The sequence below is a fragment of the Leptonychotes weddellii genome, chromosome 12 (assembly GCF_054177405.1).
Source record: "Leptonychotes weddellii isolate Sample4059 chromosome 12, ASM5417740v2, whole genome shotgun sequence".
Classification (NCBI taxonomy): Eukaryota; Metazoa; Chordata; class Mammalia; order Carnivora; family Phocidae; genus Leptonychotes; species Leptonychotes weddellii.
The window spans coordinates 20,259,743-20,274,878 of NC_138380.1; the positions used below are offsets into that span (position 1 = coordinate 20,259,743).

The 15,136-nt window shown below is 39.0% G+C and overlaps 1 protein-coding gene across 7 annotated transcripts in view; it reads right to left on the bottom strand.

The window, feature by feature from the left end:
* Positions 1–15,136, bottom strand: part of NRF1 (nuclear respiratory factor 1) — a 131,359-nt gene that overhangs the window by 55,720 nt on the left and 60,503 nt on the right. For all 7 annotated transcript variants that reach the window (XM_031023653.2, XM_031023651.2, XM_031023648.2 and 4 more), the window contains exon 5: positions 11,192–11,332. In XM_031023653.2, coding sequence (XP_030879513.1) covers positions 11,192–11,332 — 141 coding nt within the window. The remainder of the gene's footprint in view (positions 1–11,191; positions 11,333–15,136) is intronic.

Below are 15,136 nucleotides of genomic sequence, written 5' to 3' on the forward strand. Positions count from 1 at the left end.
TCTTAATCTCATCCTGCATATCTAATATTTACAAAATGTTGAATGGCATCATATACATAAACATTTTTTGATAATTTTAGATGGTAGGAAAAGCCTACTTTGCATATAGATTTTGACATTACAGTAGGGAGAAGTAATTTGGAACTATTATCTACAACAGTGGTTCTCAAAGTTGGATGCACACTGGAATCACCTGGGGAGTTTTAAACACTATACATGCCTGGATCTCATTCCCAAAGATTCTGATTTAATTGGTCTGGAGTATGGCCTGGGCACTAGGATTTTAAGTTCTCCAGGTGATTTTACTACGTGGCCAAGTTTGAAGACAACTCTACTAAATTTTTTTTTGTCATAAAATACACATAGCATAAAATTTATCACTTTAATATGTACAATTCAGTGGCGTTAAGTACATTCACAATGCTCTACAACCTTCCCTCCTACTTCCAGAATTTATTCATCATCATCCCAAACAGAAACTCTGTATGCATTTAGCAATAACTCCCCATTCCTACTCTTCCCTGGCCCTGGTAAACTCTACTTTCTGTCTCATTTGCCCATTCTAGATACATCATTTAAGCTGAATCACACACAATATTTGTCTTTTCTGTTTGGTTTATTTCACTTAGCATAATGTTTCTACTCTTTGGGTAGAAGAGGCCAGACCTATGCTTTTTAAAAACAACACCCAAAAAACCTAAATTGACAGCTGATTAACATCTTCTAAGTAAAACATGTGAAGACCTGTGACTCACTTCTTCCTAATGAAGCAATCACTGTGCTGAATGTTTCTTAAGGTTTTTCCTGAAAACTGGTGAGGAATTACTATCCTATTGCATCATCACCCCAAGGGAATATTAAAGCAACAAAGACTGCCCCAGTGACAGTAAGAGGAGGACAGTAAGTTCAGGTGAAGAAAGGGAAGGGACAAGGGAAAAAGTAGCACATTTTTTTAAAAGTATAATTACTGTAGAATATTTATATTAGTTTTAGGTGTACAACATACTGGTTTGACAATTCTATACAGTACTCAGTGCTCACCAAAATAAGTGTAGTCACCATCTGTCACCATACAATGTTATTACAACATTATTGACTACATTCCTTATTCTGTTTCACCTCCTTGACTTATTTTATAACTAGAAGTTTGTACCTCTTAATCCCCTTTATCTATTTTGCCCATCCCCCCACTCACCTCCCCTCTGGCAACAACCAGTTTGTTCTCTCTATTTAAGAGTCTGTTTTGTTTTTTAGATTCCACATATAAGTGAAATCATACAGTATTTGTCTTTCTCAGTCTTATTTCATTAGCTTAACACCCTGTAGGTGCATCCATGTTGCTGCAAAAGGCAAGATCTCATTCTTTTTAATGGCTGAGTAATATTCCATTGTATATATACCACCTCTTCTTTATCCATTCATCTGTGGATGGCTACTTGGGCTGCTTCCATATCCTGGCTATCGTAAATAATGCTGCAATAAACATGGGGTGCATACACCTTTTTGAATCAGTGTTTTTGTTTTCTGTGGGTAAATTCCCAGTAGTGGAATTACTGGATCACATGGTATTTCTATTTTTAATTTTTTAAATTTTTTTTAAAAAACCTCTAAGTTTATTTACGTGATCTCTACACCCCATGTGGGGCTCGAACTCATGACCCCGAGATCAAGAGTTGCATGCTCTTCCGACTGAACCAGCCAGGCGCCCCACTATTTTTTTAAAAGTCTTTTTTTTTGTTTAAGAGAACGCAAAGGGTTTGGGGAGGAGCAGAGGAAGAGGGAGAGAGAGAATCTTAAGCAGGTTCCACGTGCAGCATAGAACCCAATGTGGGGCTCGATCTCATGACCCTGAGATCATGACCTGAACTGAAACCAAGAATTGGTTGCGTAACCAACTGAGCCACCCAGGTGCCCCACAGCCCCAGTATTTTTAATTTTTTGAGAAACCTCCATTGTTTTCCATGTGGCTGCACCAATGTACATTTCCACCAATAGTGCACAAATGTTCGATTTTCTCTACATTACCACCAAACTTATTTCTTGTCTTTTCGATACTAGCCTTTCTGATAGATGTGAGGTGATATTTTATTGTGGTTTTCATTTGTATTTCATTGATAATAAGTGGTGCTGAGCATCTCTTCATGTGTCTGTTGGCCATCTGTAGGTCTTCTTTGGAAAAATGTCTATTTAGATTTTCTACCCATTTTTTAATTGGATTGTTTGTTTTTTTGGTATTGATTTGTATAACTTCTTTATATATTTTGGATATTAACCCCATAACAGCTATATCATCTGTAAATATCTTCTCATATTCAATAGGCTGCCTTTGGTTTTGTTGACCATTTGCTGTGCAAAATATATTTATTCTGGCATAGTCCCAATAGTTTATTTCTGCTTTGTTTTCCTTGCCTGAAAGGACATATCCATAAATATGTTGCAAAGGCAATGTCCAAGAGATCACTGCCTATGTTTTCTTCTAAGAGTTCTATGGTTTCAGGTCTCCCGTTTAGGTCTTTAATCCATTTTGAGTTTTATTTTTATGTATGGTGAAAGTAAGTGGTCAAGTTTCATTCTTCTTTTTTTTTTTTAAAGATTTTATTTATTTGACAGAGAGACACAGTGAGAGGGGGAACACAAGCAGGGGAAGTGGGAGAGGGAGAAGCAGACCTCCCACCAAGCAGGGAGCCGGATGCGGGGCTCAATCCCAGGACCCTGGGATCATGACCTGAGCCGAAGGCAGACGCTTAAGGACTGAGCCACCCAGGCGCCCCAGTCAAGTTTATTCTTTTGCATGTAGCTGTCCAGTTTTCCCAATACCATCTTTTTTTTTTTTAAAGATTTTATTTATCTATTTGACAGAGAGAGACAGCGAGAGAGGGAATACAAGGAGGGGGGTTGTGAGAGGGAGAAGCAGGCTTCCCGCTGAGGAGGGAGCCTGATGTGGGGCTCGATCCCAGGACCCTGGGATCATGATCTGAGCCGAAGGCAGATGCTCAATGGCTGAGCCACCCAGGCGCCCCCCCAATACCATTTTTTGATGAGAGTATCTTTTCCCCACTGTATATTCTTGCTTCTGTGGTCATAGATTAACGGACCATAAAATGGATTTATTTCTGGGCTCTTTATTCTGTTCTATTGATCTTTGTGCCTATTTTTGTGCCACTACCATACTGTTTTGATTACTATAGCTTTGTAGTGTATTTTGAAATCTGGATTTGTGATACTTCCAGCTATGTTCTTCTCTCTCAAGATTGCTTTGGCTATTTGGGGTCTTTCGTGATTCCATACAAGTTTTAGGATTCTTTGTTCTAATTCTGTGAATAATGTTGCTAGAATTTTGATAGGGATTGCACTGAATCTGTAGATTGCTTTGGGAAGTATGGAAATTTTAATGATATTAATTAATTAATTAATTTTTAAATTTTAAGTAGGCTCCACACCCAATGTGGGGCTTGAACTCATGATCCTGAGATTAAGAGTTGCATGCTCTACCGACTGAGCCAGACAGGCACTCCTTAATATTAATTCTTCCAATCCATGAGCATAGAATATCTTTCCATTTGTTTATGTTGTCTTCAATTTCTTTCATCGATATCTTACAGTTTTCTGAGTATAGGTCTTTCACCTCTTTGGTTAAGTTTATTCCTAAGTATTTTATTCTTTTTGGTGCAATTGTAAATGGAATTGTTTTCTTCATTTCTCTTTCTTCTACTTTGTTATTAGTGTATAGAAAGCAACAAATTTCTGTATATTAATTTTGTATCCTGCAACTTTACTGAACTGATTTATCAGTTCTAATAGTTTTTTGGTGGAGTATTTAAGTTTTCTATATATAGTACCATGTCATCTGCAAATAGTGATGGGGTTTTACTTCTTCCTTATCAATTGGATGCCTTTTATTTCTTTTTCTTGTCTGACTGCTGTGGCTAAGACTTCCAGTACTAAGCTGAATAAAAGTGGTAAGAGTGGACATCCTTGTCTTGTTCCTGGTCTTAGAGGAAAAGTTCTCAGTTTTTCACCACTGAGCATATGATGTTAGTTGTGGACTTTTCATATACGGCCTTTATTATGTTGAGGTATGGTAAATGCAGTATGTTGAACGTTTTATCATGAACAGATGTTGTATTATGTCAAATACTTTTTATGTATCTCATGAGATAATCATATGGTTTTTAACCTTCCTCTTGTTAATATGATATATCACATTGATTTATTTGTGAATATTGAACCACTCTTGCATTCTTGGAATAAATCCCATTTGATCATGGTGAAAGATCTTTTTCTTAAATGTACTGTTGAATTCAGTTTGCTAATATTTTGTTGAGGATTTTTACACCTATGTGCATCAGCGATATTGGCCTACAGTTTTCTTTTTTGTGGTGTCTTTTTCTGGTTTTGATATCACGGTAATGCTGGCCTCACAGAATGAATTTGAAAATTTCTCTTCCTCCTTTATTTTTTGGAATAGTTTGAGAACAGATATCAACTCTTCTTTAAATGTTTGGTAGAATTCACCTGTGAAGACATCTGGTCCTAGACTCCTGTTTGTTGGGAGTTTTTTGTTTTTTGTTTTATTTGTTATTATTTAAGTGTGTTTGTTTGTTTGTTTATGTAATCTCCACATCCAACGTGGGGCTTGAACTCAGGACCCCGAGGGTAAGAGTCACATGCTCTTCTGACTGAGCCAGCCAAGTGCCAGGTGCCCCGGAAATTTTCTGTTTTTGTTTTTTGTTTTTTTACAATTCAGTTTCATTACTAGTAACTGGTCTGTTCAGATTTTCTATTTCTTGCTGATTCAATTTTTGGAAGAGTATATGTTTCTAGGAATTTACCATTTTTTTTTAGGTTGTCCAATTTACTGGCACATAATTTTTCACAATATGCTCTTATAATCCTTTATATTTCTTTTTTTTTTTAAAGATTTTATTTATTTGACAGAGAGATAGCAAGAGCAGAACACAAGCAGGGGGAGTGGGAGAGAGAGAAGCAGGCTTCCCACGGAACAGGGAGCCCGATGTGGGGCTCGATCCCCGGACCCTGGGATCATGACCTGAGCCAAAGGCAGACGCTTAACGATGAGCCACCCAGGAGCCCCAATTCTTTATATTTCTATGGTGTCAGTTGTTACTTCTCTTAATTTCTGATTTTATCCCTTTATCATTATGTAGTGCCTTCTTTGTCTCAAAAAGGACTGAATTTTAACCAATAATCCTGGACTGGTCTTTCCAGAGATGTTTCTTCTATAACTATAATCTTTGCCTGGATCTCTTCTAAGACAAATTCCAAGAAGATTTACAACTTCCCAAGAACAAGAGAATCCTATTGGACTCAAGTGTGGTAAAGAGCAGCACTGATTTCCCACCAGCAAAATCATAATCATTGCTTAAAGACTCTTCAAGCAATGATGTAATTCCTAAATTCAAAGTGTAGTCTGGTAATTAGTAGCACCACTGGCATCACCTGGGATCTTGCTACAAGGGAGATTCTCGGGTTCCACTCAAGACCAACTGATTCACAGTCTGAATTTAAATGACAAGACTCTCAGGTAATTCTTATGAACACTGAAGTTTGAGAAGCACAATTTAGCCCATTCTCTGGTTTCTGGTCTGAAGTATCCTATAAAATTTTGCTAACCTGGCTTTCAAAATCTCTGAAAAAGATGATTTCATTAACTCCGGGGTTGCAGAATCTACACTAAATTAATGATTTCTTCTGCTAAGCCTTATCTCAACTTCCTTCAACTCATAGCCAGGAGGCAGGCAGATATGGGATAAGTTCTAGCCACTATTCTTTTTTTTTTAAAAAATTTTATTTATTTATTTGACAGAGAGAGACACAGCGATCAAAGAAACACAAGCAGGGGGAGTGGGAGAGGGAGAAGCAGGCTTCCCGTGAAGCAGGGAGCCCGATGCGGGGCTCGATCCCAGGATCCCAGGATCCCAGGATTATGACCTGAGCCGAAGGCAGACACTTAATGACTGAGCCACCCAGGTGTGCCTCTAGTCACTATTCTTAAAGGTGCCTAGAAATGCAAGTTTTCATTTTAGCACTAAAAAATATTAGAGCTATGTATTTTTTCACACACACACACACAAGACTTCATCAGGATCAAGATATATTTATAATAGTTTCTGTTTTTAAGTAAATGTTTATGTAAACATTCTATTTACTAACATAGTATTATACCTGTACCAAAACCAAAAATTAATAAGAAACAACAAAAACCAAAACTACAGAGCTGTTTCCTAAAAGAATCAGAGCATTTAGTTCACATAGAACTTAAGATATTCTATCACACGTAATTTCAATTTGTGTAGGTGACAACTGTGATAGTTGTTAGAGCAAGTCAAGAAATTCCTTTAAAACAGTAAATGTTAGGCGCCTGGGTGGCTCAGTCGTTGGGCGTCTGCCTTCGGCTCAGGTCATGATCCCGGGGTCCTGGGATCGAGCCCCGCATCGGGCTCCCTGCTCTGCGGGAAGCCTGCTTCTCCCTCTCCCGCTCCCCCTGCTTGTGTTCCCTCTCTCGCTTGCTGTGTCTCTCTCTGTCAAATAAATAAATAACATTTTAAAAAAAATAAAAATAAAGCAGTAAATGTTTAGTGTAGATTAGCTGAAATACTCAACCTGAGTGATGATCACAACATAGTTTTACAGAAAGAGAGAGAGAGAGGGAGAGAGAGAAAGCACTGGCAATATGGACTCGACCCTTTAATTCCATTGCTGTTTGTTACTAACTTGCTTCATAAATTGCTTCCTCTCTTTATGTCTCGATTTTTCAATATATTGTCACCTGTATTGTCCCACTTCATTGCTGAGCCAAATAAAAATTCCAGGTTCACTAACTTTCTGTAAGTGAAAAACGAGTGAGAAATGGTATGTTCAGGTTACTCAAAAGTTAATATAGGTAATATAAACAGTATTGATAATTGGTAATACTATCTTTGGGTGATGCCTTCATTTTCAAAGCGCTTTCCCATATAATACCTCATTTTTTCTTCCTCTGACTCCATAAAGTAGGAGGGCATATATTATTCTCATTTTCAGAAGATGAAACTGGGAACCAAGGCTATATGTGGTAGGATTGGGACTAGAGACTAGACCTTCCAACTCTAAAAAACCAGGCTAATTCTCAAATTTGTAAAGAATTAAAATAATGGAACACATAACACTGAACAATATCAAATATAATTTACTCTTGGGATGACTGAGAACTCATTTTAGGATAGCATATAGAATTATGTTTGTGAGTTAGGATCATCCATATAAACATTAGTCATCTCTGTTGCATTCAGTGCAGATAAGGCGATTAATAGAGCTGTCTGGTTAACCCAAATCCAACTCTGTTACAGTGTACTTTTGGAATTTTATCACTTCAAGGAAGTCATGAATTACCCATTTGGTCTGAATTCTAGAATTGGTGTCCAATTAAATTTCCTTGGTCCTTTATCGCTACTGATCATATATGAGCTCTGCTTCCTTGACTATGAAAGAGGAATTATATATATACTCTGGAGGGCAAGGATTAAATGAGATACCCCTGTGAATAACTTAGTAGTGTGCCTTCCAAAACATAGTAGCTATAGAAGAGAAAAATAAGAGAAAGAAAAAGTTGTTGACATCTTCACCCAAACATAAAGTTCAACAAACTTGTACTTAAAAAAATTCTAGTTTAATATAAATATGAATATATTTTTTGTGTTTCTATGGTTATAAAAGTAATTCGTGTTTATTAGACAAATAAAATGAAAATCACCCATAATACCACCATGCATAGATAATCGCTGTTAATATTTTGGTTTTACAGTAAATAGATTTACATCTCTCTGAAGTTTTACACACACGCAACAAACAGAGGCAAGTTTTGTGTGCATGTTTTAAACAAATGAAATTGATTAACTCAATTATGTATTCCCTGAAAAAAAAATCTAGCCCTCTCCCAAAGAAACAAAATATAAAGCATTAAACAAAGTACTAAATAAAGCACTAGAATTAGAGTACATAAGAAATATTATTTTACAAACAGTTAAAAACTACTGGAACTCTCTATCCCATTGCAATACAGAACAAGTCGGCATTTTTGGTGTCTAATATTTCACTGAATAGTAAATTTCTGGTCTCTTTTGGGAGCTGCTCATCTCATGTAAATTCTAAACATCACTACTATAATTTATTCAAGCACTTTGTTCCCAGATTTTCCTATTATAAACAGTGCCATGAACATATATCTTTGCTCACTTGGTAGGCATGACATACACATGTTAAATTTTGATACGCACTGCCACCCTGCTTTCTGGAAAGATCATGCCACTGCACATTTCTATTGACAGGGTGTTAAAATGCTTGTATTCCCATTCCCTCTCCTACCTAGGTTTAGTCTGAAATAACACCCTGCTTTTACTATCATTAATAATGAAAGGTTTTGGGATCAATTAGGAAAAAAGGTAACTGGCTCACATTAATAACAAGGATCTGAGGAAAACAACTGAGGAAAAAAAAGATCCGGGGTAGAAAACCCAGGATCCAAATACTCAGAAATTCCCATTTAATTAGGACCTGGGTTTTTCATCACCCTACTCACTCCTCCTCACCATGTGTTTTATTTGTTACGTATTACTTTTTGGTCATGATCTGTGGTGAGAAGGGAAAGGAGGGAACGTAGGACGATAAAGAAAATGCATGCCCCCAAAAAAGTACCTCTGAGTCTGATCCCTGACTTGAGTATCAGCTTCCCTTGGATCCATCACTACACAAGGCTCTCCCGAGTGTATGTTTCACAAGAATAGGAAACAGCACAGTTACAAATGTTTTACCTCCAACATGAAAATTAAACTGTTTGCTATGACTTCTGAGGCCATAAGCCAAGTTTCATAACATGAAACTTGTCCATGATGATTTGATATAATCAAAACCTCAGATTATTTCAACCTAATACACCAAATGTGACAAAGAAGGAAAAAATGCCCATCACAGGAGAGGGCATAATGCCTCACATGCCTAACACAGTATTCTTAATCAGAAGCTTAGTTAACTTTATAGATACCTTATATCTGAGGTACAGAGAAGATTCTTCACATCAATCAGGTAAAAAAAATTTTTTTCACCTTATGTTTTCTTTAATTAGTCAGAATGGTCTTAAGAACAGAATAATAGGTATGAAGTGACAGGAAAAAAGTATAGATAATGCTTTCCTTTTTGAGCCATTATTTAGATATTCTTTAAATATTCACAGAAAGATCTCTGAATCCAACAAGCAAACGATCACAATGTAGCTTTATAAAATATTGTATGGCTTTAGACCAAACTACAGGTTCAGACTCAGTAGGAAAAAAAGGGCCACCTCCTGAGTAGCAGCGTCAATGTCTACAGCCTGTGAACACGTACTCGGAAGACTTCCAATGCAGGTAACTACCATGCTGAATTTGTTTTACTCTGACTCTTAGGTCATCTATTGAACAGATACTATTATTTAGAATTCAGAGGTTATTTGGGTGCCGGGAGCTGTAGTAGATGGCAGTAAAGAATAGAAACTAAATCCCTGCTCTCAAATTCTAGCTAGAGAGATCCCAGGTAAGTATAAATGTTAATGAATAAGATAATTTCAGGTAGTAATCAGTGTTTCCAAGACAGTAAAATAGGGGATGTGTTAGGCAGTGACTTGGTAGCAAGGAGAAGCTCCATTAGATGGGATAATCAAGAAAGGCTTGTCTCAGGAGGTGACGTCTGAGCTAGATTTCGATTAGGATAAGGTTACGCATGTAATGATCTGGGAGAACAACGTTTCAGGCAGAGGAAATAGCCAACGCGAAAGAATGGGCTTGGAGTGTTGGACAAAAAGAGGGCCAGGGTGGCCAGAGCACAGTGACTGAGGGAGAGACTGAAGAATGGAACTGGAAGAGGTTGGATTCTCGGATTTTACAGGGCTTCAGAGGCCATGGCAGAGTCTGAATTTGATTCTAGGAATAGTGGAAAGCCATTAAAGGGCTTAAATAAGGCGGTGATATGAGTGGATTTAAGTTTTGGAAAAAACCTCTAGTGGTTCCGTGAAGTATGGACTACAGCGGGGCAAGAGTAGCAAGAAGGAGAGCAATAGAATCGATCAAATGAAATAGTCTCTACGTGAGAGATACTGGGCTTGGGCGAGGGTGGTGACAGGAACTGAGGAGAATGGTCAGATTCAGGGCACATCTCAGAGCTGAACTGAGACGACGCGGAGTGAGGGCGAAACAGGGAAACAAAGCGTTGCTCCTATGCCAGCACTTAAGCGACCAGACGGACAGTGGGGCTGGTGGAGCACTCAGAGTGAGTGCTGTAAGCTGGGCTGTAAACAGGATATAGAAGGGACATAAAGCCCACGGGCCAGATGAGACCACTTGGAAAGAAACTAAAGATACAGACATGCCAATACTGGTCACTGAGAACAGGAGGAAGAGCCAGCGGAAGAGCGGAGAAGGAGCACCGTGAGGTGGGAGGACATTCGGAGAGTGTGGGGTCAGACACAGAGAGCAGGAAGTGTTTTAAAGGAAGGAATAATCAACTGTGTCAAATGCTGCTGGAAGACTGAATAAGATAAGGAAAGAAAATGCACAACTGGATTTAGCAAGAGAAGAGTACATTAATAAAGAAATAAGGTAGGAAAATATGTTATAAAAAGGGCATTTGATCTTGATCAAGCTATCACTTTCAAAGCTGAGACGGACCACCTCAGCAAAATTCCTGAGGATTTCCCTCATCAAAGCAAGAGGAGAGAAGCAATGACTCAGAAGGGTGTCCTTCTGAGTTTTCCATTCTTATTCCCTAGAAAGGGGAACCTTCCTTGGTGACAGTATGGTGGTATTCAGAATTTACATGGAAAGAGGAGCAACTTAGCCCAAAAGACTAACAGTTTACTTGCCCTGCTTGATGGTGACTGATCAAAGTCCAAACAGTCACCTGTCCAAGCAAACCAATTCTGAGCTACAAGTTTATCTAACCCAACGGCCCAAGTGAAAGGAAAGAACTGCCAACCAAGGAGGAGAGCATTCTTCTGACACTACATTCTCTTCCCCAAGGCTGCTACTGCCTTGCTGTCAGAACCCAGCCTGTATCTCTCTCCGCTGGTATCACCGAGCACAGAACTGAGAAGTGTGATCCGAGGCCCGCCCACACCCGGGCCACTTGTCTTTCTGTCTCCTCCTCACTTCCCGCCCCTTACCTGGGTCATTTTGTCCACAGAGACTGGAATTCCATCGATGGTGAGAGGTGGCAGCTCGGAGTTAACCTCCTGTGGCGCAGGGGCGTGTTCTGCCAGGGCAGACTCCAGGTCTTCCAGGATCATGCTCTTGTACTTACGCACCTGCAGGGAATTAAGGGCAGCAGTAAACAAGATGCCCAACAAGCAGGGAGAGTTGGTGCCAAGCAACCGGAGAGGGGGTGGGGCTGCCTCCCTCAGCCACAGCACAGGCTTAAGAGCAAACACTTCTACAACTAGCAGATAAAAATACCCGCTGGCCCCAAAGATATCACACTGTACAGAATTAAAGTGAAAAGATGATGAAATTGCAGGTAATAACAGCAGAAAGGAGCCAGGGGGAAGTTCTACAGAAATACTGCTTCTTGGTTAAAATCACGTTTTCCCTTTCAACGCCAACCCCATTACGGGTTCCAGATCTAATAGGAATGCGTTTCCTGGGCCACCTGATAAAACCTAGCTGTGGCAGTTCACCACCAAAATCACTCCCAAGATCACCAACGACTTATGTCTCTAAAACTCCAGGCAACCTATCTGAAACTGCCACTACTTTCCTGCAAGGCCAGACTACCCAACAGGTGATTCAAGTGCTCGAGAGGCTGGCCTGAAAGGCATCGGAGGGAAAAACAAGCAGTGTATACTGTAGCTGTGTATCAGAGGTACCACTATCAGCAAGGCCCAGGGCCAGAGAGAGGCCCGCGGGTCTAGCCCTCCTCCTTTCTGGTCCTCCCTGGTGACAGAGGTAACCTTTGAATCCATGATGTCTCTGTAGCTCCGACATGCCCAGGTCTGAACCAGGTATCATTGTTCTGACTCCTTTCCTTCCACTACCAGTGAAAGGTCTCTCCAGAGACAGAGAACTTAACAGCAGCACATTTGTACATGCACACATTCCTCCATGATGAGCAGAAACAGTAGGCAGACACGGGATCCTACAACCACCAATAATGGGCTCATTCACTTACAAGAATACACAATGGGATAAGGACACCTTAGGGGATAACAAAGAAGCCATGAAATTATGGAAATATAACAAGATGGGATAGGAAACTAACTTGCTTTCAGGGATCAAGCCATTATCTTAGAAAAAAAAGGAAAGAGAAAATGAGGTATCCAAAAATTACGACAATGTTCAAGTCCTGGGTTTTCTGCTCCAGACTGGACTCTCAATCAGGACAAACTTTCTTAGAAGTATCTCATTATGAGGATTAAAAAAGAAAGATTCCCATACTCCATCTCAAGCATGTAGAAAGTAAAAATTACTGTTGGCTATGAAGTACAACTTTTGCAGTGACAGAACCTTCCAAATAGGTCAACAATGAAGGGGATGAAAGAAAAATAGTACAAACATGTTTAATCATTATCATCCCAGAGATTCAGTGGTAGCCTGGTTTCTAACACAAAAAAGAAAGTTTCAAAAATCATTGCCAATATATTTACTGTAACATAAACAGCTGGTGTTGCCATGCCAACTTTAAGGATTTATATTTTCTGCTTTCTAGGTTTCTGTAACCTATGTAGAGTTTTTATGCTACCAGCCCAGAGAAAAACCGCATCTTATAAGCCTAAGTTCTGGTCTTTGAACTTTAATATATCAGGTTAAATCATTATATCAGTATGTAGGCCCATAGTAAGAGTGAATGAAAATAGTATAAAAATAAATTTCACTATGCTGGAAATACCTGGTATTCAAAGACAGGAAATCATTAGATTATTACTATTACATTAGCTAGTTTCAAACAATTCTGGCCATTTTTATGGATCAGTAAAATTCTAGGAATTCATATCTAGGCATTTGGCTAAACTTATCAGTGCTATATAATGACTTAAAAATACCGTGAGTTTCAAAAAAAAAAAAAATTGCTGGTAGAGCATTCCTCCAAGTAATTTACAACAGAATAACTTCAGCTGTGACCACAGTGTTTTTAAGGTTGCTCAGTAAAGTTTCCCAGAATGACCAAGCTAGTGCTTCAGTTTGTTCTGACTTATCAATTCTGAGATGCATATTCTTTCACATTTATCAGTCCTCTGAAATTGGGATACATCTTAAAATTGCTGTGGATGAGGCAACTTGAGGCACAGCTGTCACAGGCTGTAGACCTGTGAACGTGGTGGCTGTTCTCTCTGGGAGCATGACTGTGATTCCTTGCCTTTTTTTGGGGGGGGAGGATTTTATTTATTTATTTGAGAGAGAGAGAGATAGCGAGAGAGAGCACGAGTGGGGAGGAGAGGGAGAAGGAGGCTCCCCACTGATCAGGGAGCCCGATGCGGGGCTCTATCCCAGGACCCTGGGATCATGACCTGAGCCGAAGGCAGACGCTTAGCTGACTGAGCCACCCAGGCGCCCCGATCCCTTGCCTTTTCAATCAACAAACCATTTGAGAAAGGAATGTGAGTCTTGGTTGCAGTTAGATAATCTCCCCAGTGATCTTTCTGGTAAGATCAAGAAGCACCAGCATCCAACTTGTCACAGCTTGGAAAAAAGTCTAGAGACAATAGCAGAGCACTCTTTGAAGCCATGCAGCATTACTCGTGCTCTTGATGGCACAGAGGACAATATTACATGAAATGTCACAGACGATGATGACTTGGCAACAAGAAGTTATTCAGAAGCACTGGGCTGTGAAAGTGAGGAACTCAGTTTTAGGAATATCAATTTATTTCACTTTCACTTTCCTTTTTTGGTACTATATAAAATGCAATACAATTAAAATCTATGTCTAAATAAGCTTGAAAGAGCTCTTTCAATAAGTATAAAATAAAAATTCTAAGTGATCAGCACTGTGCCAGAGTTTGTCAATGTTTTTTCAGTCTTCATGGTACATAAATAATGGTTCATCTTGTAAGTGATAATGACATAGATCTGATGACATAGACATTTGTTTTTCCAACTTCAAAAACCACAGCTTAAGCCTTTGTTATTTCATACCAATGTCACTGTCAACTAACTGGTTTTACAAAGTTAAAAATCACTTAAAAACAAAATCAGCTAGTCTGCCTACCAGTCTCTCTTCCCCCAATTCATCCTATATACCACTGCCATTTATAAAATAGCTGAGCCCCGGGGCGCCTGGCTGGCTCAGTCAGTGGAGCATGAGACTCTTGATCTCGGGGTCGTGAGTTCAAGCCTCACGTTGGGTGTAGAGATTACTTAAAAAAAAAAAAAAAAAGGTATATAAAAAAATATCTGAGCCCCTTTGGCGGCTGTATGAAAATAAATAAATAAATTTCTGAAACACTGATTTATGACAATCAAATACAATTTACTGAACACTTACTATGTGTCAAGCACTGTGTATATTATCTCAATGAACCCTCACGTAATTCTATAAGGAAAATATTAGTATACCCATTGTGCAGCTAAGAAAAACAAGGCTTAATAAACTTAAGTGACTTCTCCAAATCATATAGCTAGTACACAGTAATATGGCCACAAATTAAACTAATTTTTATCTAGTTCCAAAGCCTGTATGTTCAGCCACTTTGCTATCATTGTCTTTTTTCTCAAAACCACTTCTACAGTTTCCACTTCTCATAGGATGAAGTCCAAACTTCTTAGTCTAGCATTTCCACCTTTCTAATTATTCCCCACTTTGCCAATACTCCTCCAACAGGGCCAGATACAGTTGTGCCTGCCCAGCCCTGGAGACAATGCGAATGGCACCCTCCTAGCTGGCCAGTTTCCTCACTAACTTTTGCAGCGAGCCAAGTTCTCTTCTACCTCTGGGCCTTTAATTCTGCTTCCTATCAAAAACTTATCCATCTTTCACGGCCCAACTCAATTTCCACTCCCTTTAAGAAAAATTCCTAAGTTTTCTTGCCATAATTCTTACTCCTTTAAATTCCTATAAAATGAAATGATCACTTACGTTCTTATATATACCATATACAACTAGTGTGTGACACCAC